Source organism: Dipodomys spectabilis, unplaced genomic scaffold (genome assembly GCF_019054845.1).
Source record: "Dipodomys spectabilis isolate Male_0828 unplaced genomic scaffold, ASM1905484v1 ptg000137l, whole genome shotgun sequence".
NCBI classification, from domain to species: domain Eukaryota; kingdom Metazoa; phylum Chordata; class Mammalia; order Rodentia; family Heteromyidae; genus Dipodomys; species Dipodomys spectabilis.
In genome coordinates this window covers 5,842,362-5,870,000 of record NW_024870814.1, presented here as the reverse complement: position 1 = coordinate 5,870,000, position 27,639 = coordinate 5,842,362, and the positions used below count along the sequence as shown (strand labels likewise).

Below are 27,639 nucleotides of genomic sequence, written 5' to 3'. Positions count from 1 at the left end.
ACCCACATACACATTGACTTACATGCTTTGGACACTTTCTCTACTTTTTCAGGCACAAAGTCAGGATTGTTAATATATTTCTGAAGCTTTGTCAAGATCTGAGGCTTTATGTTTTCCTTATCATAGTCTAAAAGCCTTTTCAGAAAGTTAGAGTCCCCAAGAAGTTGCTTTGCTGTTGGCCAATCAGGTCTGAAAGACAGAAATCCTAAATTAATAACATTGTAATCAAGAAATATAAAACATAGCAGATATATTCCTCTGAGAACATTATATGACTCCCATATGTGGGTAGTTTAATCTCAGTAACAGTACTGTTAGCTATGCACCTATGATAATAGGGAGAAAGTAATTGGATGATTAAGATTCCATACAACTCAAATTCGGTAGACAATATTATAAAATAATAGAGTTCTGGAAAATGTAAGCCATTATAGGAAAAAAAACAGTTTTAATTCAAAACTGGCCTAGGCACACATTTTATCTCATTTGCCTTAGTTTTCTAGCTGGGATTTATATTTTTTTATGGCCAGCCTTGCTCTTTGGAGTTGTTATCACGTTGGTCTCTATATTATGTAAATCTGACTAGATAAAAAATATTCAATGGTTTAAAAACTCCTCTGCCTACAGAGGCTTTTATCTGCGCCCTGCAGAGGTTTTCCTGAAGAAGGTGCTTGTCTGAGGGACAAGTGATAGAGTACTTCAGGTCATTTGCTAAGTTTAACATAAAAGGTATGTTATTATTTACTACTACTACTATTACTATTACTACTACTACTACTACTACTACTGCTACTACTACTACTACTATTCTTATTTTGTGTTGGGATTAGGGCTTGTATTCATGGCCTGGGTGCTGTGCCTTAGCTTTGTTTGCTCAAGGCTGGCACTTTTCTGCTTGAGCCACATCTTCACTTCTGGCTTTTTGGTGATTACTTGGAGATAGGAGTCGCATGGACTTTCCTGCCTGGGCTGGCTTCAAATCCCTGATCTTCAGATGTTAGCCTCCTGAGTGGCCAGGATTACAGGCATGAACCACTGGCACATGGCCTATACAATAATTTTTTTTTATTAAAAAGGAATTCTGTTGCCAATAAATGTTTGGAAGGTACATATCTTCAAGATGAAATCTGAACTGTGATGCAGCACACCTGATCTTCCAGGATTGTAATCACTGCCCTGATCAGTTCCCTCCCATTCTGTGAACATCACGGCTCTCTGAGCTCTCCCCATGGTCCAACCACCAGCTGAGTATCTTCTTCTGAGAAACCTACATATACCTCTCCATTAAATGTACATCCTGTGGAGAAAGACTCTAATCTTTATGTCTTTCATGATCTAGAATAAAGTAGAATTTGAAAAAAAAGCCTACTGAATCAGTTTGAATCAATTTAGTGAATGATTAAATTGGAGGAATGTTGGAGAGGAGAATGAACGTGTGTGTGTGTGTGTGTGTGTGTGTGTGTGTGTGTTTGTGTGTGTTGTGTGTTAAAAATGGAGAAAAAGCCAGGCACTGGTGGCCTGTAATCCTAGCTAGTCAAAAAGCTGAGGTCTGAGGATCATGGTTCAAAGTCAGTCTGGGCAGGAAAGTCTGTGAGACTCTTATCTACAATAAACCACTCAGAAAACTGGAAGTGGGACTGTGGCTCAAATGGTAGAGAGCTCGCCTTGAGCTGAAGAACTGAGGTACAGTGCTCAGGCCCAGAGTTCAAGCCCCAAAACTGACCAAAAAAAAAAAAAAAAAGGAGAAAAAAATAAACCAGCAAAAAAGTCCCACCTGATAGTCTGGTGACAGGTGATTGAGTGTTACTCACTTGGCATTTAAGAGAATGGAGATCGCTTCCATCACAGTCATGACCAAATCTGGGGGCTTTGTAAAAACCCGGATTTCAGATATATCTGCCTTGTCTAAGGAATCCAGTGCTCTATTGGCAGCTTCAAGGGCAGGCAGGGCTTCATCCAGATCTCTTTGAGCATCATCTGCTATTGCTTGGGTTTCTTCAGCTTTCACTTTTGCTTTTGCTTGATCTTCTTGCACAACACTACGGACCTAACCATTGAAATATGATTGCTTAAGTGATCTCAGAGGTTGAGCATCCATAATCCAGTAAATCAAAATTGGAAAGGTTTTGAGTGCCAAAATGATTTCCCATATGGAACATTCTACACTTGATCTCATATGATAGGCCATAGGCAAAATAGAGGGCAGGTGTACTAAAAATACTGTCTAAAATTGTATTCAGGCTATGCCATGTATATAAAGTATATATGAAGATGAATGAATTTTGTGTGTGGACTTGGGTCCTCGGTTCAAAATATCTCATCATACATGCAAATATTCCCAAATCCCAAATCCAAAGTATCCCCAAGTATTTTGGATAAGAAAAACTCAACCTTTATTTGAATTTCACTGTTTGAAAATAAAGCCAATAATAATGAGTTATATTTTCTCTTTAGGTTAGACCAGTGATAAAAGAGAATTAGTTAGATTGTATTTTATGCTCTTTGTCCATCTCATGCCATGTCAATAAGTAATAGAGATAAAATTAAAACAAGAGTTTCCTCCTTAGGAGAGAAACAGTTGCTTTATATTTGCAGATAGTTCGATCCTCAAATCTCAGTCTCTTGAGTAGATAGGATTACAGTTGAGCCACCAGTGCCTAAGAGAGGCACTAAAGAGAGGTTGCTTACAATTAAAAATCATTTCTAAGCCAGGTGTTGTGTAACACACATGTAATAGCAGAAATCTCGAGTCTGAGATAGAAGAATCTTGAGTTCAAGGCCAGCTTAGGCTAGATAGTGAAATCTTCCTTAAAAAAACAAGCTTCATGCAATCCCATTTGTCCAATCTCTCTTTGATTTGTTGTATTTCTGGGTCGCTATTAAGAACATTTCGGCCTGTGCCAAGGAGACCTAGGTTTTCTCCTATTCTGCCCTGTAATGTTTTCAGGGTGTCTGCTTTGACTCCAAGGTCTTTGATCCATGTGGAGTTGATTCTGGTGCAGAGTGATATATAAGGATCTAGCTTTAGTTTTAGTTTCTGCATGGCAAAGGACATAGCTAGCAAGATCAATAGAAAGCTCACAGATTGGGAGAAGATCTTCACTAGCCATACAACAGATAAGGGTCTCATATCTAAAATATACTTGGAACTCAAAAAATTAAATCCTCCAACAACAAATCCTCAAAGAAATAACTGCCCAGTAAATAAGTGGGCTAAAGACTTAAAGAGAACTTCTCTGAAGAGGAAATAAGAATGGCCAATAGACACATGAGGAAATGCTCAACCTCTCTAGCCATAAAAGAAATGCAAATCAAAACAACATGGAGATACCACCTCACCCCAGTTAAAATGGCTATAATCAAGAACTCTAATAACAACAGATGCCGGAGGGGATGTGGTCAGAAGGGAACCCTACTGCATTGTTGGTGGGAGTGTAAACTTGTTCAACTAGTTTGGAAAGTAGTATGGAGGTTCCTCAAAAGACTCCACATAGAGCTCCCCTATGACCCAGCAAACCCACTTTTGGACATTTACCCAAATGATCACAAACAAGACCATACTAAAGCTACTAGCACAACTATGTTTATCACAGCATTATTTACGATAGCTAAGATATGGAACCAACCCGGATGCCCCTCAGTAGATGAATGGATCAAGAAAATGTGACATATGTATGTATGTATGTATATATATATATATATATATATATATATATATATATATATATATATATATGAATTCTATGCCTCCATCAGAAAGAATGACATTGTCCCATTTGTTAGGAAATGGAAAGACTTGGAAAAAACATAGGCCCATGGTTTCCTTATTTGCAATAACTAGTATATGTCTGGGACAAGTAGAAAAGTTCAAAAGCTACATACATATGACCAGATAATATGAAATTAGGCGAAATGAACCCCAAGATAGGGACACAAGTGGTTTTTTCTAGGGAAACAAATAGTTGTGTCTAACGTATTTATAAGGTACCATGTGATTTTTTTTTGTTGCTTTGTATGTCCCTCCCCCATGGTATAACCCCTGTTTTCACTGTATTTAATGTTGGTATAATTTGGGAAGGGGAAGGGAAAAAACAAAATGTTTAAATAGGGATACAGGTGGACGCATTGCAACAATGCGATGTAGAAGACACTATGTTGAAAAACAAACTTTACAATTTGGGGGGGCGGGGAGAGGGGGGAATGTAGTTGTGGAGGTGGGAGGGAAGGGATGATAGGGGAAACAAAGGAGGAGGCAACAATGCTGGATAAGAAATGTACTCATTACCTTGCTCATGTAACTGTAACCCCTTTGTACAGTATTTTCACAATAAAAAGAACTTATTAAAAACATTACATTGAGGAAAAAAAAAACAAAACGAAAACCAAACAAACAAAAGCCTCCAAAACTCTAAAAAGAAACCCAAAACATTGCTTTTAAAATAACATCAATAAGTTTATCATTTGTAAGTAGAATTGTAGCTCAAGGGGTAGAACACTAGTCTTGAGCGAAAAAGCTCAGGAACAGCACACAGGACTGGCATAAAAATTATCACTCAATTATTTTTAAGAAATGTATGGTAAAACACCAGGTGCTGGTGGCTCACCCTTATAATTCTAGCTATTCAAAAGGCTGAGATCAGAGGACTGTGGTTCTAAGCCAACCTGGGCAGAAAAGTGTGTGAGACTCTCATCTCTAATAAACCACTTGGAAAACAATGGAAGTAGTACTGTGGTTCAAGTGGTAGAATGCTAGCCTTGGGCACATGGACAGTACCCAGGCCCTGAGTTCAAGCCTAGGACCACCAACAAAATATATATGTACACACACACAATTAAACAATCCGATCACATATGACTTTATGTAAGTGATCAATGGCTGAATAAAGCCCCATGCATACCATCAGATTATGTGGCATACCTGATCAGCGCTTTCTTGATCCAAAGCCAATTTTTCCATTAGAGCTTCAACATCTTGGGATTTTGCTATTAGCACAGGTTCTAAAGCAGAAAGATCTAATTTCATTCTATCTACTAGCACATTTGTTTCTAATAGCTTGGAGAGACCATTTTTCACCCGATCTTTTGCCTAAATGACAACAAAAAATTTCTATTGTAAGAGCATTATAAATTGTAAGTTTATTGGCATTTATTACTAATTTATTAGATTGACAGAACTAGCAAATTAATTTGTAACACTTCAAGTTGTGTACATATTGCAAGTTGGGAGTAATTTTCAGGTAAAACAATCTAGGAAGTGATCATGTCTTTCCCGATGGTAGCATGAGGAATTAATGAATGAATGAGGGAGGGCCATTGAACAAGCTGAGGCACCAATCTCTGGTGCCCACAGCTGAGGGATCCTGTTTACTTATGATGAGCCTGGAGAAACTGGGTACTGGGCATTTAGCTGTGTTTTGCTGAATCTGAGCCCTACATTCCAGTACTGAAGTTCTTTAATTATTTTGTTCTGGTGCTTGACTCAGGTCCTAAGTGTTGTCTTGAACTTTTTTTCCCCTCCAAGGCTAGCACTTAGGCCACAGCTCCACTTCTGGCTTTATTTATTTATTTATTTTTGATAGTTAATTGGAGATAAGAGTCTCATGAATTTTCCTGCCTCAGATCTCAGCCTCCTGAGTAGCTAGGATAACAGGTGTGAGCCACTGACTGATGTTTGGCAAAATTTTTGATTAGGAACAAAGGAACTATACCAAAAGAGTTGTTTAATTTTGTGGTTTAAATTGGCCAATTAAAAATTATTGATTTTACAGTGTTGCTTTAAAAGAAAAACAAGTTGTTTGTTTAAGAATCATAGGCTGACTCAGGAACCCACAGTTTGCCCTGAAAAACACACTGATCGATCTCCCAGACACATAGGTAGTTGTGAAACAACTGATAATGAAATTTTTGTTAAATGATTTATTTTTCTGAAATAAAAGTAGCCTGTTTCCTGGACTTGTTCTTTAGTGCTCAGTAGAGTATTTCCTGTGTTCTAGCTATCAGCCTTAAGTAGTACTCAAATAGTAACCAGGACTCTAACAAAGTCCCTAGAACCACTGCAAAATAGATTTTGTTGTTCAATTATACACGCATTATATATACTGAATATATATGTATTCTTTTTTTTAATTTTTGGGTCCGGTCGTGGGGCCTGAACTCTGGGCCTGGGCGCTGTCCCTCAGCTCTTCAGCTCAAGGCTAGCGCTCTACCACTTGAGTCACAGCGCCACTTCCAGGTTTTTTCTTTTTGCTTATGTGGTACTGAGAAATCGAACCCAGGGCCTCAGGCATGCAAGGCAAGTGCTCTACCACTGAGCCAACTTCCCAGCCCCTATATATGTATTCTTTACCTAACATCATCAGACATTGTATTTACTAAGTATATAAAACAAAAATTACAAAGGAATAAAGTAGTTGATTTCAATATACATATTCAAAATCAAATCAAGCAGAGAAATCAAAGTAATTAAACAGAACAAATAATACCATCAAGAAAATCTGTCATTAGCAATTGACAGAATCTTATATCCTGTAATAGATCATATAATTTAAAAATGTCTAGAATTTTCACAAATATTGATCATGTATTTAGTCAAAAAGTTTTAAAGGCAAAAGTGATACGTGTTCACTTAGAGCCAAATAATTAAAAGCTTAGAGCACATTGTAAAATGTGCTCAGATGAAAATGATAGCTTTAAGGCTATCATTATTAAAGAAGAGTAAAAAGTGCTGGTATCTCTAATTTATCGTGAAACTTTTAATATCCTATAAGTCAGGGTGAATTAAAAACAAAATGTAAAGCTTACAAAATTGAAAATAAAAAAGATAAGAGTCCATAAACCTGGAAGCTGAGTGTTTGAAAAGAACAATGTAATAAATAAAAATACTGATTATTTTATAAGGCATACGTTTCATGAAGTAAAACTCCTCTGAAAAACATTTTGAGTATCCAAACCATAATGCTGTTACTATTTCAGTTTAAAGTGTCTGTTTATGTGCACAGTGCATCTTGATCAGTGTCATCCTGCCATCGCTCTTCCCCTCTCCCATTTATCCTATCCCCATCCATCTCCTCAAGTCTCCTAGTTCCATTTTCACATACGTGCAATAAGTTTAATGACTGTATTCACCCATCATCCCTTTCTTCATTCATCTGTTTCTCTCCTCTTACGCTCCACCCTGCTCAGACAAACATGTTCATGTCAGCTTCCTGCTATTAATTTTATTAATCTGTCTGCTAATTGTTCAAAGGGATTTTACCATGGGATCTTACTCCTGCATATACCACGCTCTAATCAGTTTGATAGTGTATTTATATCTGTATAGCCCTGCATGTGTTTACCTGTATGTTTATATTTTAGGTCTAGCATCCAAGTCTGAGAGAAAGGTGCTCTTGATCTTTCTGAGCCTAGCTTACTTTATTCAACGTGATTGTTTTGCCAGACTCATCCATTTTCCTGCAGATGGTGTTATATTATTTTTCCTGATGGATGAATAAAATTTAATTATATGTGTATATATGTATGTGTATATACCAAAATGTTGAAATTTTAGCTCATGTTAATAACCTGATGATGATGATGATGATAATGGCAGCTACTAGTTCTTCAGTACCAGATATGTATCAGATTGTAGTCTAAATGCTCCACAAACAATTTCTTATTTAAATTCCACAACAATTCAAGAGGGAGTTAGAGATGTTTTTCAAGCTTATTTTTCTCTTAAAGCTTATAGGAAGGAATTCAATACTGTGCTCAAGGTTGTGTCCCAAGAGGCTAAACTTGAGCTGTATGTGATTTGTCCTCCACCAAATGCTTTGGGCTTAATGGGAACCATCAGCACTAGAGACCATTTAAAACCTCATTCCTGATGCTTGACAAAGAGTTGCCTTCATATTAAATACTGCAGCACTGACAATGTTGTTTAGTGTTTAATGTTGTTTCAAGGTCTATCCTACCAAGTCAATGATACTTGTGCATTGCTACGATTGTTAATAAGTCAGTGACAGAAAGACATAAATATCCAGAAAGATCCAGAAAGTGTGTAAGATCCTCTAGGATAACAGTGTAAGACTTTTTTTTTTTTTTTTAAATTTGACCCCAGTTTGTCAAGAGTAAAGGTCAGAATGAATCAGGATCTGGAGGCAAAGATAAGGGTATAGGGTTGTTGTTGTTTTTTTTTTTTCCTACTCCTTCCCAAAAGTTTTGAGTTAAAAAATTGAAAAACCCAGCCAAGTTTTTCTGGACAATAGTGTATTGAACTTACTGAGACCAACTGCTTCCGTTTCTCAGTGAGCATATACAGGTAGAGGTTGATGAGCTCCAGGTAGGAGGTGGGCGTTGTGTAGTACCTCCGTCGGAGCTCAGCGTAATAGCGTTCTGCTATCTGGGTGACGCTCAAGTGAACATTCACGCACATGAGGGATAGCTTTTCTTTCAGTTCTTCACTACCAGTATCGATAGATAAGAAAAATGTCTTTGACACAGAAAGAAGTGCTTCTCGGGGCCACTGCAAACAAAGAAGAAATTCTGTTGGTCATTTCCATCACAAACCGTTTAATAATAAAGAAAACTTTCCCTCCCTTAATCCCTTCTTTCATGTAGGTTACTCCTCCTCCTGTCTCTGGTATTGAGTGAACACAATGGAGATCTCCGTGGATCAGAGAAGGGTCCAGCTTCATTTGCTGATCCATGCTGGGTCACACGCGTAGAAGCCGTTTTATACTGTTTGTTCGTGGAAGGAATGAGTGGTTGTGTGTCTGTGGAATTCCATGAATGAATCGCAGGTGTGGTGCGGACCTCTCGTCCTCACTCCGCACTGTGCTATGCAGCAGCTTCAGCAGTGTCATCGCCATCTGGCACACACCTCGCCTCCTTTGTGCCTCTGTTTTCTCACCTTCACCTAACTTAGCCAAATGCAATTCTCTGCGACTCCATGCCTGCAGCGGAACAGCTGAGCATGGCTGTGGACAAACACACCTCAGGCTGATGGGACCCACTTTCAATTCCTGACAGCCAGCTCCTCTGTGCAGCCCAGAAATGTGTCTCCATTTTCTAATATGCCCATTTTGTACTCTCTTCAGCGATTGCTTCGTATTCTATTCTATGTCCTCAGACTACTAAGGCTTCTGCTTTCCTCTTTACTTTCATATGATAATTTTGCTTCTCATGCCACGAAAACAAAACAAAACAAAAACCCTGGAAGCAAACAGAGCGCATTGGTGAATTCCTACTGACATGCTTTTTCACTACTTGCATTGGTGCCTCTTCTCCTGTTACTCAACGGCAAGCTGTGTGTACTTCCTGCCCAGGGCAGTCCCATCATCTTGGACTGCTTTCCGTACATACTACTTACTCAAAGACATTGGTACCAAAATGCTTAATATTATATGCTGTTTTATCCACATATGTTTCTTTTCTAGATCATTTTTTGTCAGTATGAAAACACACACACACACACACACACATACACATCATATATACCCATTCTGCTTGTAGTTCCCATGCAAAAATACTTCTTTCTTGACCTCCTGCATCCCTTTAGTTTTCCTTTGGACAAAATTTCTCAAAATTGTTACCTATAAACCGTGTCTGAATCATTTTCCCTCTTCTCAATTGCACCTTCTTCTGTAACATGGACTAACATAATTCTTGTCAAGATCTCTGACAAACTGGTTGCTGGTGGCTTATGCTTGTAGTCTTAGCTACTCAGGAGGCTGAGATCTGGGGGATTACAGTTCACAGCCCAAGCATAAAAGCATACTAGGCTCCATCTCTAAAATAACCAGCAAAAAATTTAAGTTGGAGGCATGACTCAAGTGGTAGAGTGTCATCCAAGCCAGTGAGCCAAACACGTGAGAATCCCTGAGTCCAAAACCCAGTCATGACCTCCCTTCAAAAAACACCAACAAAAAACTTGTGACAACTTCTGAACTGCTAATTCAGCACTCTTCTTCCTTTATAAATACAGTTTTGCCCTGCTTTCACTATATTTGATGTCAGTATAACTTATGGAGGAGATGGGGAAAAACCAGTTGTTTAAGGATACAGGTGGACCTGTTGCAACAATGAGAAGTACAAGTTGTCATGTCCAAAACGAGCTTTACAACGTCGGTGGGGGGGGGGAAGGGGGGGGAAGGGGGGGAAGGAGAAGGATTGGGATTGGGGTGGGAGGGGGGAGGCTGGGAAGGAATGTGAAGGGTAAACAAAGGAGGAGGCTGCAATGCTTGGTAAGAAATATACGCATTATCCTGCCCATGTAATTGTAACCCCTCTGTACAGCATGTTCACAAATAAAATAAAATTAAACTAAAAAATAAAAAATAAATAAATACAGTTTTGTTTTTGCCCTATGACTGTCACTGTCACCGTTATCCTTGACATGAGTAACTTCCTAGTAGACTTTAAAGCTAATTGTGAGTCATTCTCTATTTATTAGCCCTGTAAAATTAGTAAATCTATCTGGGTGCCAGTGGCCCATGCTTATAATCATAGCTACTCAGGAAGCTGGGGTCTGAGTATTGCAGTTTAAAACCAGACTGGGCAGGGACATCCATGAGGTTCTTATCTCTAATTAACCACCAAAAAGCAGAAATGGAGCTGTGGCTCAAGTGGTATAATACTAGCCTTCAGCAAAAAAGCTTAGGGATAGTGCTCAGGCTCTGAGTTCAAGTCCCAGGACACTGTCCTCCCTTCCCCCCCACCCTCCAAGCAAATCTAACTTCCCAAAGAGATATCCTGGGTCTCACTAACCTGGACAAACCAATCGATGGTGCAGCAGTTCACAAGGGATGGAAACATCCGACATCGGGAACGAAAGGCCTCCCCAACTGGGCTCATGCAGAGAACAATGTGTAGCTTCTGACGGACTCTGCTGATAAAGTATTGGAACACCTGAGCAAAAGAACAATGTTCTTCAATTAATGACACAGCATGAAAAGAAGTATCGGCTAATTAAGTAATGAGAACGAGTGTTGACATATATTGGAGGCTGCTGATATTAAATAGCAACAGTAGCATGGATGCATGAATTGCTCTGTTGGCCATCTGTGCCAAGCTTTGTCTTTCACACAGACTGGAAACATTAAAACCCTAATGGATTTTTACAGAACCTGCTAGTATTCTAAATATGATTTAGGCCTTCCTTATTTTTGTATGTGAAGAGATTTCTTTTTAAAAGAGTTGACAGAATTCTAAGTATTTGTGCACAGGAGTATCATTTCAACATAATGTATGACTGCAGTGCATCTTGACCAATGATACCCCTTCTATCATTCTCCTCCATCTCTTTCTGTCTCTCCTATCTCCTCAGGTTACCTGGCTCATTTTTCACATATGTACCTTGAATATTATGAGTGTATTTGCCCACTCTTTCTCCATTCATCTGCCCTTCTTCCCCTTCATCTTCCCCCACCTGACAACACATTTCAGCTTCCTGCTATTTATTTTGTTAAGCTGTAAGCTGTTTGAAGAAGTTATTCCATTGCAATCCTCTATTGTGTCTACCATACTTTAGTCAGTATTTGTGTATATATGTATATGACCCTGAATATGTATTTATATATACTTATAATTTAGATCTAACTCCCACACATGAGAGAAAACATCATAAAGTATAGACATTGATAGCAGGTTTTGCTTGGGTACAGAGGATAATTGAAAGAGAGGGACAGAGTGTAGATATCCAATTTGCAGTTGCAAAGCCTGGCAGAAGTGACATGGTTCCAGAACTTTTATCTTTGGATGTGGCTTCTTGTTTCATCTGCTCCTGAGTGAGAGAATCTAAATTTATGTTTACATTGGGAATACCTGAACTGATTGGTCAGGGAATCCAACATGCCAGACTAATTTGTCATAGTGATACATGCCTGTAATCCCAGATACTCAAGAAGGCAGAAGTAGGAGGATCACAGTCTAAGACCAGCCTAGTTAAAAGTGTGAGACTTGACCTGAAAGTCAAACTAAAAGCTCAAGGGTTAGAATGCTCCTTTGGCTAGTACAAGGCCCTGAATTCAATACCACTACATGGGGAAAAAAAGTACAAGCAGGGCACTGGTAGCTCAGACCTGTAATCCTAGCTACTCAGGAGGCTGAGGTCTGAGGATCACAGTTCAAAGCCAGCCTGGGCAGGAAAGTATGTGAGACTTTTATCCCCAATTAACCCCCAGGAAACCAGAAGTGGTGCTTTGGCTTAAAAGTGGTAGAGCTCTAGCCTTAAGCAAGAGAGCTAAAGGACAGTGCCTAGTCCCCTAGTTCAAGCCCCACAATCAACATCCCCCTCCCCCCCAAAAAGTGCTAGACTCATGCCTACAGCTCCACTCAAGTAGGACACTGCAACGTGCAACGTGTGAAATAAACTTGTACTTGAAGGACAAGAGAAGCTGGGCAGCTTGGACAAGACTAGGACCTCTATAAGGCAGCAGTAAGGAGGGTCTCCACTTCTATGCAAATATTTGGAGGTCTAGAAACAACACTTTAAACATAGAAAAGAAAGCATAAAATTACCCAAAAAATTATACTGAAAAAATTCTATTTATGGATTCTATAAGAGGGCTTGTGGAATGCTAAAAGTTCAGATCACTTGTTTGTAGAAAGCCATGCAACTATTTGGGTATGTTGCTACCTCATCTCTGTTCCCCTCGGGAATTCCAGCTTCTTTTGCTTTTGGTCTGGTGGCTGCTAAAACATATTCCAGTTCATCTTTTTCAAATAAATTAGGCACTTCTCCTGAATTCAGAATGTTATTTATGTCTTCTAGGAACTCCTCCACTACAATCTATAGAAGAAAGCAGAATGATCATCATAATTCAGTCACTTTATAGTTGTTATATGTGAGTTATTGAGCAATTTATTTTATTTTTATTGCAAAATAAAGGTGGATAAGAAGACAAAAATCACCTACAAGCTCATGACCCAGATGTTTTCTAGTTGTACATATGAAATAACTGTCTACATATACATTAAACTGAATAACCTACAGAATAGATTCTTCGTTTGTTTATGCTGAGCCTGGAGCTTGAACTCAGGGCCTGGGTGCTGCCCCTAAACTTTTTTGTCCAAAGCTGGCCCTCTACTGCTTGAGCCATAGCTTTTTGGTGGTTGTGATAAAAATCTAATGGATTTTCCTTTCTTGGCTGGCTTTGAACCATGATCCTCAGATCTTAGCCTCCTGAGTAGCTAGGATTACAGGTGTAAGCCACTGACACCTGGCTCAGAGTCAATTTTTTTGTATATAAAGTATACAAAATATGGTATAAAATATCATAAACATTCTTGCATTAATTATTGTGTATGCTTCTACAATAGAATTTTAATATTTTATGTGGTGTTTTATTATGTGATAATGCTAAAATTTACTTATGTAATTTTTTCATGGTACATTGGGACTCTCGTTATTTAAAAATACTACAATAAGGGCTGGGAAGGTGGCTCAGTGGTAGAACGCTTGCCTTGCATGCCTGAGGCCCTGGGTTCGATTCCTCAGCACCACATAAGCAAAAAGAAAAAAGCCAGAAGTGGCGTTGTGGCTCAAGTGGTAGAGCGCTAGCCTTGAGCTGAAGAGCTGAGGGACAGCGCCCAGGCCCAGAGTTCAGGCCCCAAGACCGGACCAAAAAAAAAAAATAAAATACTACAATAGCTATTCTTGTACATATAACTTTATCACACAACTGTTATTAATATATAAATGAAATTAAAAGGCTGTAATTTTATATTGCAGTTAACATATTCCAGAAAGAAAGTTGTTAGATTATAAACTTTCTATGAAGAAGGAGTAGGCCTGTTTTCCCCATATCTTTGCCGACACTGAATATAATGATTTTTTTTAGCTTTTGTCAACTTTTAAGGCCAGACCACTAGCATTTTATTTATTTAATTAAATTGATTAATTAAAATAAATAAAATGATTACTGATGGGACTGTACAGTTCTAGAAGTTTCTTATCCACATTCTATTATCTTTTGTTGTGCTTGTCTTTTCATTTGTAATATGTACTTTCATAATAATATATGATATGTACTAATATATAGACATTAAAATGTTTTTCCATTTGTGTTTGCAATTAATACTACTTACACAAGGTTTTAAAAATTAAAAGAGAGTTTAGAATATTCATGCATCACATCTATCACTTCTGTTTTTTTTGTGTGTGCCACTCTTGGAAGCTTGAACTCAGGGATTGGGTGCTGTCCCTGAGCTTTTTTGCTCAAGGCTAGTGCTCTACTACTTGAGCCACAGCTCCACTTTTGGCTTTTTGGAAATTTATTGGAGATAAGATTCTCATGGACTTTCCTGTCAGGGCTGGCTTCAAATTGTGATCTTCAGATCTCAGCTTCCTGCTTAGCTAGGATTATAGGTATGAGCCACCAGTGCCTGACTCTCAAGTCTATCACTTTTTATTCTTAGGCTGACTTCTAGAAAAGTTACTTTTCTTAGAGTTAAAATATCCATATCGAATTAATGTAAAAAATCCTTTGCTAATTCAAGCCAAGCTCAGTGAGTGGGCTGTAATATTACTTTAATTTTAGAAATTAATCAGATCTGAGATAGAGGTTTATTTCTTCTTTTCTTGGATAAAACCTATTTAGAAAAATCATATATGCATTTATGTACTTCGAACGTAAGATTTCATTACCTGCTGGTATCTTTAGCTTCTTATTCCAAAGATGAAAACTTCGTTACCTTTGATCATAATTACTTAGAATTGAAAGGTAGAAACTTGATAAAGCAAATAAAAAAGTAGTCACAGAACATGTTGGATTGTACAATCATACACTTTCTGGTACACATGAGCAGTTACATTAGTAATGTACCTGAGTGTCAGTGAAAAGGAAAACCATATTTTTGTCCTCTACCCCAGCCATTTTGTACAACTTCCTCAGGTCTTCATGGAAAGTATCATAATTATATCCCCGGCTGAGTTCGATCTGCATGCATTTGTAACCACATATGTGAGCTGCAAGTCTGGTGAGAGATTGCTTCCCTGTGCCTCCTACGCCCACCAGCAGGGCGTTCCCTCTTTCCTGGCGGATCATCCGGGCAATTCTGTGAGAGGCAACACAGAGGAAAGTTTATTTGAAGGTTACAAACATGGTTTACGCTCTGGGACAAGCCCCAGAAAGAAAGGGTGGAGGTGAGCATATCAGGACTAGTAGAGGGAAGGGCAGAGTACCTTGAGCTCACAGTGAACAGTATTAAGTCTGTCCATTTTCCATTTTTTTGTCCCACTGGCTGATGGTAGCCTCTGTATCTTACATATGCTAGTTTAAGATAACATTTCTTTCTCCCTTTGTCCAAGTGCAAAGGATTTTAATGGATCTAGGCTACAACTTAAATTAACCATTACATTGGCAAGCCCAGGTCTTTAACAAGGTTGAGCAAGCAGAACATTTCTCTCTTTCTTTCTCTCTCCTTCTTTCTTCTCTCTCTCTCTTTCTTTCTTTTCTCTCTCTTTCTCTCTCTTTCTTTCTTTCTTTTCCTATCTTTTATTTCCTTCCTTCCGTCCTTCCTTTCTCTCTCTCTCTCTCTTTCTTTCTTTCTTCCTTCCTTCCTTCCCTCCCTCCTCCCTCCCTTCCCCTCCCCTCTCCTCCCCTTTCCTCTCCTCTCCTCTCCTCTTCTCTTTTCGTCAGGCATGGGGCTTGAATACAGGGCTTGGGTTCTGTCCCTGAACTTTTTTTGCTCAAGGCTAGCTTTCTATCATTTTGAGCTACAAGCTCCACTTCTGGTTTTCTGGTGGTTAATTGGAGGTAAGAGTCTCATGGACTTTCCCACCCAGGATGGCCTTGAACTGCAATCTTCAGATCTCAGCCTCCTGAGCAGCTAGGATTACAGGTGTGAGCCACCAACACTCAGCCCAGGAAATTTCTTGAATCAAGAAAAAGATTCAGCTGTTCAGAAGGAGAGACCAATGGAAACAATTACTGCAAGATATCAAGAACATTTTGTAAACTTTCTGATTCTAGTTGGTGAGAATTTAATAAAGTACTGTAAGCCAGGTGCTGGTGGCTCATGCCTGTAATCCTAGCTACTCAAGAGGCTGAGATCTGAGGATCATGGTTCAAAGCCAGACAGGGCAAAATGTTGGAGAGACTCTTATCTCCAATAAATCACCAGAAAACTGGTAGTAGCTCTGTGGCTCAAGTGGTAGAGCACTAGCCTTGAGCTGAAGAGCTGAGAGACAGTGCCCAGGCCCAGAGTTCAAGCCCCACGACCGACCAAAAGAAAAAAGTACTGTAACCAGGCTACCAGACTGGATATTCAAAATGAAGAGAATGAAGGAGGTAAAAAAGTCAGAGTTTTTGAAAAACTGAAGAGATGGAAAAAATTGGACTACTAAATGACAGCCACCAAAAAAACCCTGGTGAAAGATGAGTCCCACAGATAATGTGAGAAATTGAATAAGCCACCCAGAGGACAAGCTCAGGTAATATACTGAGAACTCAGAGAAGGAAAAGCAATATCAAAATGATGAGAGAGAGAGAGATGGAAGACAAAGAGGACAAATCTAAGGGGAAAAATGGGAGAACTATGCAACGGTAATTATAGGAGGAGAGACAAGAAGCCTGGAGCAGGTAACCCCACCCATCATACAGAGACCAAACCCTGTTTTATAGGAGAAATAGAGGGCTGGGAATGTAGCTCAGTGGTAGAGCGCTTGCCTTGCATGCCTGAGGCCCTGGGTTCGATTCCTCAGCACCACATGAGCAAAAAGAAAAAAAGCTGGAAGTGGCACTGTGGCTCAAGTGGTAGAGCACTAGCCTTGAGCTGAAGAGCTGAGGATCAGCGTTCAGGCCCAGAGTTCAGGCTCCATGACCGGACCCTTCAAAAAAAATTATAGGAGAAATAGAAAAGTAGAAATACATACATAAAAACATAATAGAAAGTTTTATTTTTATTTTTAATCTTTGCACTGGTACTGGGGCTTGAATTCAGGGCCTAGGTGCTATCCCTTAGCTTAAAAAATTTTTTATAATCTTTTAATTAATTGTTTATTTATTTTTATTTGTTTATTTATTTAATTTTTGCCGGTCGTGGGGCCTGTACTCTGGGTCTGGGCGCTGTCCCTGAGCTCTTCAGCTCAAGGCTAGCGCTCTATCACTTGAGCCACAGCAGCACTTCCATTTTTTATTTATTTTTAAAAATTTATTTATTGTTAGTGTAAAGTTGATGTAAGAGGGGTTACAATTATATAATTAAGATGAAGAATACATTTCTTTATGAATAATGTCACCCTGTCCCTTAGTCTTTCATTCAAGTGGCACTCTGCCACTTGAGCCACAACTACACTTCTGGCTTTTTGGTAGTTAGAGGTAAAAGTCTCTTGGATTTTCTTGTCTAAGCTGGCTTTGAAACACAATCCTCAGGTCTAAGCCTCCTGAATAGCTATGATTCTAGGTGTGAGCCACTGGAATCAGGCTTGGATAGCTCACTTTTGGGTAAGAAGTGTAGAAATAAGAATGCATAAACACTTTTGCTTACCTATGTAAAGAAACAATGAAGGCATAGGTTTCCCAGTTGTTGTTGTTTAAACACTAGTGGGACTCTTGTGCCAGTACTCTGTGCCTTGGTCTCTCTCTCTCTCTCTCATTTATTAATGCTGGTACTCTACCACTTGGATCCGTATTTTCACATGTGACATTAAGTGAGATGCTCTACACTGTGGCTTTATAGGCACATTGAATGGCATTACTATCAATGTTAAGGATAGATGGGTACCAGAAGTCTTGAGAAGCAGGTATTGGCTCACCCCATGAGCATCATTTCAACCCTCAGAATTGTCCAACAGGACCCAAGCCACTTCCTAAAGTGGTTTGTGTCCCAAGGGCTGTAGATACTCATGCTGGACACGTCAGGATGTCTCTCAATAGGTACTTGCAAGGCAGGAATCACACTTAGAAGCAAATGGGATCTATTATTATCAGACTCATAAGCAGAGCTTGAACTCAGGGCCTCATGCTTGCTTAGTTTGTTGGCTCAGCTGGTGCTCTACATTTAAGTCACACTTTCAGACTAACTTTTTGTTGGTTATTTTGGAGATGGAGTCTTACAAACTATTTTGTTTATGCTGGATCTCAGAATTCTGAGTACCTAGGATTACAGAGATGTGAGCCACTGGTTCCTGACTTCAACTTGTTTTGCTATAATCTGGAATCCTCACTTTCCACATGCATGCAGTTAGCCTTGTTGTACTGTATATGTATCAGTGTAACCCAAGTCAGATTCTTTTTGTAAAAAGAGAGAGCATATAAAAATGAACAAAACAATCCAGCGATACTTAGCGACAATAATAATACCTGGGATTGAAAAGAAATTTCTTGCCATATATATTCAAAATATATTAAAATATCTTTTGGTACAGGTTGCTGGTGGCTCACGTCTATAATCTTAGCAATTCAAGAGGCTGAGATCTGAGGATTGCAGTTCAAAGCTAGCCCAGGTAGGAAAGTCTGTGAGACTTTTTATCTCCAATTAGTCACTAGAAAACCAGAAGTGGTACTATGGCTCAAAATGGTAGAATGCTAGCCTTGAGCAAAAAAGCTCAGGGACAGTGTCCAGGCTGAGTTCAAGCCCCATGACCAACACCACCACCAAAAAACCTTTTGGATTACTCTGATAATTGTTAAAAGACCCTTATTCAGTCAGCAACTTATTTAAAGAGTTTATGCCACTTAATTTTTTTTATTTTTTAATGCACAAGAAATTAAAACTGGGTGCTGGTGACTCATGTTTGCAATACTAGCTTCTCAGACTGAAATTTGAAAAATGTGGGTTAAACCTTACCGGGCAGAAAATCCGTGAGACTCTCCATTTTCAATTAACCAACAAAAGATGGAAATAGAGCTGTGGCTTATGTGATAAAGCACTAGCCTTGAGAGGAAAAAGCCACAACAGAGCACAAAGCCCTGAGTTCACACTCCACGACTGGCACAAGAAAGGAAACGGAATAAAAGCAATGCATAACTAGGTATCTTTTAATACTCTACCTTGAAACATGTTCTATGGCATCCTGGAAGAACACCAACTTTACTTCTTTAGGGTTTGTCAGATTGTAATCATCAAGGTAGTCCTGTAGAACATTTGAGATTTTTTCCATATCAGGTAAGTCATCATAAATTCTATCCTCCTTTTCTGCTCCAAACTGTAAGATGATTGATGAGAGAAGAACCATGATATCATATATAAACACACATGACCGAAGAGTCTGGGAAACCCATTTCATTTAACTTCTTCAAGCACTGCATTGTAATTTCAATGCTTTGTGTAATAGAAGTCACATTGGATGCTAAGAATATGGTTTTTTTTTTGGTATAACCCCACACTTTGATTTTATACTTTTGCTCTCAGGTGACTGACATTAGAAAAACCGAAAATACACATGATGGATTGTTACTGTTATAAACAATCATGCTAGAACATATGTAGTTTTTATACAGCAGCCATGTAGGGTTTAATAAATTGCTGAGAGTAAAAATCAGGTGTAAACTTAGGGGAACTGAGTTCCCATTTGGATCAGTTGGGGATCTCTTTTCTCTGCTATGGCAAGTGCGCCAGGCACTTTCGCTTGGACTGAAATACCCAGGCAATCCAAGGAGAGTCCCGGTCTTCATTTCTCCTTTAATTATTCTTCATTTGATGATAACATCACCAAAACCACATAGGAAATGTAATCTTTGAAAACAAACCCCAAACATTATTTTTAATGATAAGTTTAAATAGATCTATGTCACAATATTTATCTTTTCTTCTGTAAGGTGGTAATAGTCATCTGAAGGAAAATTTCACAGTGCATACATCTGATACGAAGATGAGTTCATTCGTCACTGAATCAGCACTAAGTGGGAGCCTGCTATGCTGACAGGGAATCTAGGGGCTTAGGGTGAACAAAAACAATACTGTCCTGCTTGCTTGGAAACATGGAGAATATGTACCTAGAAAAAGAATGTGGGGTTAAATGGAAGATTTATTCCAGTGCAGGTCCAGGATGCAAAAGAGTGTAGATATTATGTGAAGGACTGATTTGAGAAATGTATAAAGAAAATAAAGGAGCTGGGAGCTGGCAGATCACACCTGTAATTCTAGGTACTTGAGAGGGTGGGATTGAGAGAATCCTGGTTCCATGCGACCCCTGGAAGAAAAGTTTCTGAGGCTCTATCTTGGTGGAAAGATGTTTGGTGTGGTGGTGTGTCTCTGTCATACCAGCTAGTAATGGAGGCCTAAAATAAGCAGTTCTTGGTTAGATACACACCTAGGGTAGGAAGCAAGACCTTATTTCAAAAATAACCATTAAAAAAGGGCTGGAGGTATGGTTCATTGGTAGAGAGCCTGCCTAGCACATGTTAAGACCTGAGTTTAAATAAACCTCAGTTCTCCGTCTCTTTCTGTTGTCTCTGGCTCTCTGTCTCTCTATTATTTATATATATGTATATACACACGCACACACACACACACACACACACACACACATATTAGTCTTTGCAGGATACCCAGTCTTTGTCTTTTACTCTGGTGTTGTAGGGCAAAAGCAAATGGTGAGTGTAGCTGTGCCCTGACAAAATGGTTGTATAATCCACTGTAGGTTGATGGGCTCATGGTGCAACAATCTGCCTATACCTAGTCCAGGCATTTAATCTTAACAAATGGAAAGTTCTTGTAGAAGAAGGACTTGAAGCAGAAAATAACTAATGTTTTAACTGGAGGTGTGGCTCAAAGGGTAGAACACTTGCCTAGCAAGCCTGAGACCCTGAGCTCAACCCACAGTACTGCCAACAACCACAACAGCAGCAAAACGAGTGGTTCAGAAAATAGTAAATGCTTTACAATCTTCAAATACAGTGATAGCAATACAGTACACTTACCTTAATGAAATCTCCAAAGATGATGGGCTTGGTTAAAAAATAGTCTATCTCAATTGAAATTCCAAAATGTTTGTCTGTTCAAATATAAAAAAAAAATGTTTGGTTTAATGATAAGCTAGAATTCAGCTTTTCAATAAGATATGCAGAAAATGTCAGCAGCTACTTTGCTAAAGCCCTAATTGCTAAAAGTGAAAATTGAGTAAAGGCCATGTGAGTTTGGTTGGTAATTTTCCAGATTTAAGATGAAGAATAGATAACAAATATTGAAAGCCTTTGTGACAAGGTAAATACTGGATTACATTGTCCTAATCATCTTTTCTTTCCTTTTTATTGTGAAAATACTGTTATCTTGATTTTCAATCAGCTAAGATGTTGGTTTTTCTCTCTTTCTCTCCCTTCTCCCCTCTCTTCTCTCTCTACTTCTCTCTCTCTTTTTCACTCTCTCATCTGCTACTAACTCTGTGGCTTGAACTCTGGGGCCTGGGCATTCATTTTCTGAGCTTTTTGGCTCAAGGCTAGCACTCTACCATTTAAACTACAGCTCCACTTCTGGCTCTTTGTTAGTTTTTTTTGTTGTTGTTGTTGGTTTGTTGGTTAATTGGAGATAAGAGTGTCAAGGACTTTCCTGCTTAGGCTGGCTTTGAAATGTGATCCTTAGGTCTGAGTCTCTTGAGTAGGTAGGATTACAGATGTGAGCCACTGGCACACAGACTATTTTCTCTGTTCTACTTAAAAACCTATCACGAATTAAAAAAATTAAACCTTCTTACATTTCAGGAAAATAACTGCCACAATTTAAAAATATTATAAACCTGAGCTACTAAAGGAAACAAATATAAATACTGTAAATAAAGATTGATATTTACTGGCCATTTCTGTCAAGATAACATGGAAATAGTGCTTGTCTTCATTATTAATCAAACGGTCATGGAATACTCTTTGGCATTCATGGCAAAAGAGTCTGAATATCTGTAATTCTTCCCTTATTGTTCCTGAATCACACTGGAGAATACCTGTTAGTTTTTAGGGGGGGAAAAAAAGAAAAGAAATTACCTTTGTGGAATATCTAGTAATAATTTAACCAGGAAATCAGTAAGTCCAACTTCACCCACACATTGACAAAGTGCTTTCCCAGTGTGTATGCGGAGATTAATGGGAACCTAAGTTTTTGAAAGCAAACCTGGAATGCCTTATGTGACAAAGCCTTTTATATTGTTTTGTGATATATTTTTTAAATTGATCATGTGAAGTGGTCAAACTTTATAGCTTAAGCAATGCTCCTTTCCTTAGGATATGGGTTTTACTCATATTATTCTGAGCCCTTAAAAAGTTAGTCTCAATTATTATTGCAAATGCAGTCCTAAAAATTTCAAGTTACAATGGGAGCAATAATACAAAGCAGTACCTGGAAAGGTTCTTTTTGCAGACACACCCCTCCGATGGGCTTCTCTGTCCACACCATGTGGACAAGGGCATGTACAATGTATATCACATGCATAGGTATATAAGATAGTAGATACTGTCCACACTGCCCTGTGATAGTAAGATGTTTCTAGATAATGATGTTATATTTAACAAAATATTATATATGTGTGATTTGTGTCCCTTTCCTTTCTTCTTTTTTCTTTTTTGGCAGTACTGGGGAGCTCAGGGTCTCACATTTAATCATCAAGTATCTTCATGAGCCAAACCTCAGTCTACATGTGTTTCTTGAAGTGCTTAAAATTTTAATTATTTTCAATTAAAATTATAGAAACAAGGGAATTTCTAGGACATGTTGATGGAATGTGGGGACAATAAGGATGATGTTAACAACTGGAATTTCCTGGATAATTTATCATTGGTGAGATAAAATGGATCCTCTTTTTTTTTTTTTTTTTTTTTTTGGTGTGGTCCTGGGGCTTGAACTCAGGGTTGGGAGCTGTCCCTGAGGATTTTTTTTTAAACTCAAAATTAGTGCTCACTTGAGCCACAGCACCACTTCTGGCTTTTTCTGTTTATGTGGTGCTGAGGAATCAAACCAAGGTCCTCATGAATGCGCAAGGCAAGCACTCTACCACTGAGCCACCTTCCCAGTGTGCTCCACCACTTGAACCATAGCTCCACTTCCTGATTTTTGATGGTTAACTGGAAATAAGAGTCTTAAAGACGTTCCTGCTTGGCTGGCTTTGAACTTTGAGCCTCAGATCTTAGCCTCCTGAATAGCTAGGATTACTGGCATGAGCCACCAGTGCTGAAGCTTGGAAGTTGTTTAAGAAAATAGGAATAGAGTGGGCTGGGAAGGTGGCTCAGTGGTAGAGCGCTTGCCTTGCATGCATGAGGCCCTGGGTTCGATTCCTCAGCACCACATAAGCAAAAAGAAAAAAGCCGGAAGTGGTGCTATGGCTCAAGTGGTAGAGTGCTAGCCTTGAGCTGAAGAGCTGAGGGATAGCACCCAGGCCCAGAGTTCAGGCCCCACAACCGGACCCCCCCCCAAAAAAAGAAAAGAAAAGAAAAGAAAATAGGAATAGAAAAACAATGAGGGATGGCAAATAAATAAATGGCTAGATTAGACAATGTCTAAAGACTAGGAAGTAAGTCTGAATAAGTTCAGTAAAGAAGCAAAGCCATTTTCTAATGTTTCTGTGAAAAATGAGTTTATGAATTCAAGAATCACACTGCTGATACAGGAAATGAAGATTTCATTGGTGGTGGGCATGGAAAATGTCAGTGCCATCCTATGACAAGGATGGTTGGTGCACCAGCTTTGAGTGTTGTCTCTAAATTCTTGAAGAAGGAAAAAGAAAACAGTCACTGAGCTTTGAGAATGTGAGCAGGAAAGATCGGAACTTGGGAGAATAGTGTGTGAAAGAAGAGTAGTGCAGGTAGTTGAGGTTTTTAAGCTAAGTCTCAGCTCCTGCCCTGGACCACTGTGTTCTAGTTCATTCTCAGCCTTATTAAAGCACCAAAGGTAATGTGTTGGATTTTGATGACAATAGAAAACAGAAATGGACTTCAGAGTGCTTAGACATTGCTTTTATGGAAGTGTTTGATAGCTTTCTCTCAGCCTGCTTTGCATATATTGCACATGTTTTAGCTTTGGCTTGTTTGAATCTTTATTGAGAAAAGAAAATTAAAATGGTATAAAATAAGAAGGACAGGATAGAGTCAGAGGGTGAAGTATATGACAGTGCAGTTAAGTTAGTGACTGTACACAAAAGAAGGGGAAAGGTTTGATTTAGATATTAGAAAAGTTGTTTTTTTTTCAGGTTTGACTTTCTATAAGGATGAGGTTGTGGTCCGATTCTTTCTAGCATTTCACTTAAAGATGACTCATCAGCTGAGACTGAGAAATGAGAGGGATTTGTGGGGTTTGAAAAATCTATGGTGTTTAGCTTGGATTGGGGAGAGAGGGAGGAAGGGCATGCTATGGGATTTCCAGGTAAGACACAGACACCTGTGTATATATGGTTCCATGGAGAGATTTGGGTGCAGTGGTGCAATTGAGGGTGAAGATTGGAGAAAGAGGTTTTAATACATTACCTTGCACACATTTGGATAAATCCCTCAAGTTAAAGACATAGTGGGACTTGGCTGGTGTTGGTAGGAGATCAACACTCATTCTGTTATAAATTTCAACTGCAGCTTCTACAATGTTTGATGAAGTTTGCCTTACAGCTGGTGGGAAGTCACTTAGAAAGCCATTTAAGATGGCCTAAAACCAAAAGCATAACATTAGAGCATTCTTTTAAACCATACACTTATCTTTCAAATACTCTAGATTTAATATTATTTTCTATCAATAACTAAAAAGTCAAATTTTAACACCAAGATATCTTGACTGTGAAAGCTCTTCTGTTCATTTGAGGTTATGTTTTCGAGAATGGGCTCACTTCCCTCTTCTGTGATTGTTTAGAGTGCCTGTTTAGAATGGCATATACATGCTCTGTGAATACACCTCGGATCTACTCTCAAGTGGTTTACTCTCCTTCCTGATGTGAATCCAGAGAGTCCTGTTGGAAGGGCACAGACTAATCTGGAAATGAAATGTTGTCTCTGATTTTTATGGGCAAATGATCAATGGGCCTATAGATTTCCATTTTCATGCAACGTACTTGTAATTATGGACTTTCATCCCCTTCAGTTAATGGCCCAACCTTCTTCATTCAGATCAGAAGCTTGGATGTCTGATGACACCTACCATTCTTTGTCCCTCACAATCTCTTGAATCCACCTGCTTCTTTGTTTCCCCTGACTACTTCATTTTTCTTCCCTCTTCTTCATCTGGTCTTCTTCATGCCCTTCTCTTCACTCACTGGACTGTCCTCTTCCATCTCCTCTCCCCTGTCTCCCTTTATTTATGCAAATCCATCACAGCTCTCCTAATGGCTAACCTCTCCGGGCTCCTCTTCCTCTTCTCTTCCTTCCCTATTCCCATCCACATTGGCTGTAACAGCCCATGTTCCTTCTCTCAGTCTCCACACTCCCTGCTCCTCTCTCCCAGTACCTAGCCTATATGGTTTTCTGCTAGATAGGTGCTTTCTCATCTGTCAAGTTTTAGGTATTGCAATATTTGCAGAGAGGCTTTCCTTGACCTCCCGATCCAAAATAAGTCCTCTCATTAGTCTCTTCCAGGGAATCCATAGCTTATTACAATTTGAAAGTACCTAAATATGAGCTAGCCCCTCCCCTACCTGAGTAGAGTTAGCCCCTCCTAGTTCTGGAAGCTCAGAAAAGTCATTGTAGTTTTAAAAAATACATTCTCATCACCATCCTATGAAGGATGGAAAAAGTCATCAGAATGCACATGAACACATTTGGCAGATTGCTTGAGAGTTACGTTAGTGATTTTGGATTTGGGTCTCACACACAAGATGTTTTGAAATAGATCAAAGCATTTGGTTGTAGTGGGCCTTTTGCTGGGCATTAATTAGTTTTTAGCAACTTAATGAATTTTAGAAACTGTCTTTCTGAGGTATTCTCCTTTTGGATACCCCAAAATGAGTGGTATTTTGAGCAGGAGCATCTGTTCAAAATTATAAATGTAACCTTAATCTCCAAAGTTGATGAAAATATAGAAAAATTGGAATATATGTGTATACTATATATTATATATATGTATGTACTATATATTACAAATATAGAAATTCCAGCATGTCTATTCTGGATGCAAACAGTTTCTAGCATATATATTAGTGACTCTTGCATCTATCTATAGAACTCAGTCATGATCTGTCTCCATGATAGAAGCTCCATTAGGTTGAAGATGGCACCTATTTTGTTTAAAATGATGCACTCGTATCTCTCATATGATATGCTCAGCTGATACCTGTTTAGTGAATGAATGAATATCTGCTAAATTGACATTCATAGGTATTTTTAAAAAGTAGGAGGATCAAGAGTTTGAGGCAAGCCTAGGCTACACAGTGAGACTCTGTCAAAGAAATTTTAAAAAGGAAAAAAACACCAGGAACTCTCCCCTCCCCCAAAAAACCCCAAACCAAAAAAACAAGTGTCCCCTCCAAAAAAAGAAAACCAAGATAAAATTAATACATTATCATCGAGGTTACTAAAAACCATGTCTTGGTAGTTGCCTTACATGTCTTGCATGATATGTTTGACAACTTTGCAAAGATCTTCTTTTGCACACAATATGCACACAAACTAGAACCAGAATTCTCACAGTTAGGGAAGGATACTTTCACATGAGGATAGTATACGTATTTTTGTATATATTGTATGTATTTTTGTATATATTGTATGTATTGTGTGTGTGTGTATACACACACACACACACACACACACACACACTCTTGGCCTGGGCACTGTCCCTGAGCTCTTCAGCTCAAGGCTAGTGCTCTACCACTTGAACCGCAGTACCACTCCTGGATTTTTCTGTTTATGTGGTGCTGTGGAATTAAACCCAGGGCATGCGAGGCAAGCACTCTACCACTGAGCCAACTTCCCAGCCCCTTAAAGTATATTTTTTAAATGACATCAGTTAAATTTGTTGTATGTTGTTTAGTTTAACCTTAAAATATACAGAGATGAATATTTTGCCACATAAATTTTCACAAGCATATATGAACTGTGGTTCTGAAGTCACCTGTAGCAAGCATATTCCAAATCTGTGCAAAGTGTGACTTAGGTTTTGTTCTGCATATATGAATTGTTGAACTAACTTGCAACAGATAATCAAAGAAAAGACATCATCATACCACTGACCATTTAAAAAGTAATAGGTGATAAAACCTTATATACATTACTTTACATATAATTATATGTGTATATATTTTATATACATATTACATATATTTTTAGATACATAGGTTTCTTTCTGTGATAGAAATAAATCAATTTAATATATGTGTTCCTAACAACAAAGTTATTTTAACTTATTGATTTTCCTTTTCTATTTTTAGTTACCTCCAGGTTCTCCCTCCTCCATTCAATAACAAAGGACAAGGCAGGGAACTATAAAGTCTTCTGTCATAGGTTGTGATTAAACATGATGTTTGCAATGCATGAGCCTGTAGTGAGCCCTTTCATTCTACTGTTAAAATATACTGTCTAATCTGGTAATGAGAGGAGTATGTGTCCCCACTTGAATCCATTCCTACTACCCAGTGACCTCAGAGTATCTGAGTTTTTCCATAATTCATTACTATTTCTTCCCATGAGGTGGTATGTATTTTCATTGTAAGTCTGTAAGTCACAATGGGCAAAGGCAGTTCCACGGCAGCAAGTGTTTAGCTCTGATGTATCTGCAGGATGTCCCCACGGGGGACACATTTCCATGGATGTGACAACCCAT

General features: G+C 38.7%; 1 protein-coding gene across 1 annotated transcript in view; it reads right to left on the bottom strand.

Annotated features, from left to right (window-relative positions):
* The window catches only part of Dnah6 (dynein axonemal heavy chain 6), a 193,005-nt gene that overhangs the window by 51,730 nt on the left and 113,636 nt on the right, over positions 1–27,639 (bottom strand). Inside the window, exons 42-52 of the mRNA XM_042690457.1 lie at positions 24,369–24,540; positions 21,713–21,859; positions 20,847–20,920; positions 18,975–19,129; positions 14,805–15,036; positions 12,617–12,769; positions 10,747–10,887; positions 8,261–8,503; positions 4,919–5,086; positions 1,812–2,047; positions 1–189 (exon numbers count right to left, since the gene is read on the bottom strand). The exon at positions 1–189 is cut by the window's left edge and continues 73 nt beyond it. Of these exons, the coding sequence (XP_042546391.1) occupies positions 1–189; positions 1,812–2,047; positions 4,919–5,086; positions 8,261–8,503; positions 10,747–10,887; positions 12,617–12,769; positions 14,805–15,036; positions 18,975–19,129; positions 20,847–20,920; positions 21,713–21,859; positions 24,369–24,540 (1,910 nt within the window). The remainder of the gene's footprint in view (positions 190–1,811; positions 2,048–4,918; positions 5,087–8,260; positions 8,504–10,746; positions 10,888–12,616; positions 12,770–14,804; positions 15,037–18,974; positions 19,130–20,846; positions 20,921–21,712; positions 21,860–24,368; positions 24,541–27,639) is intronic.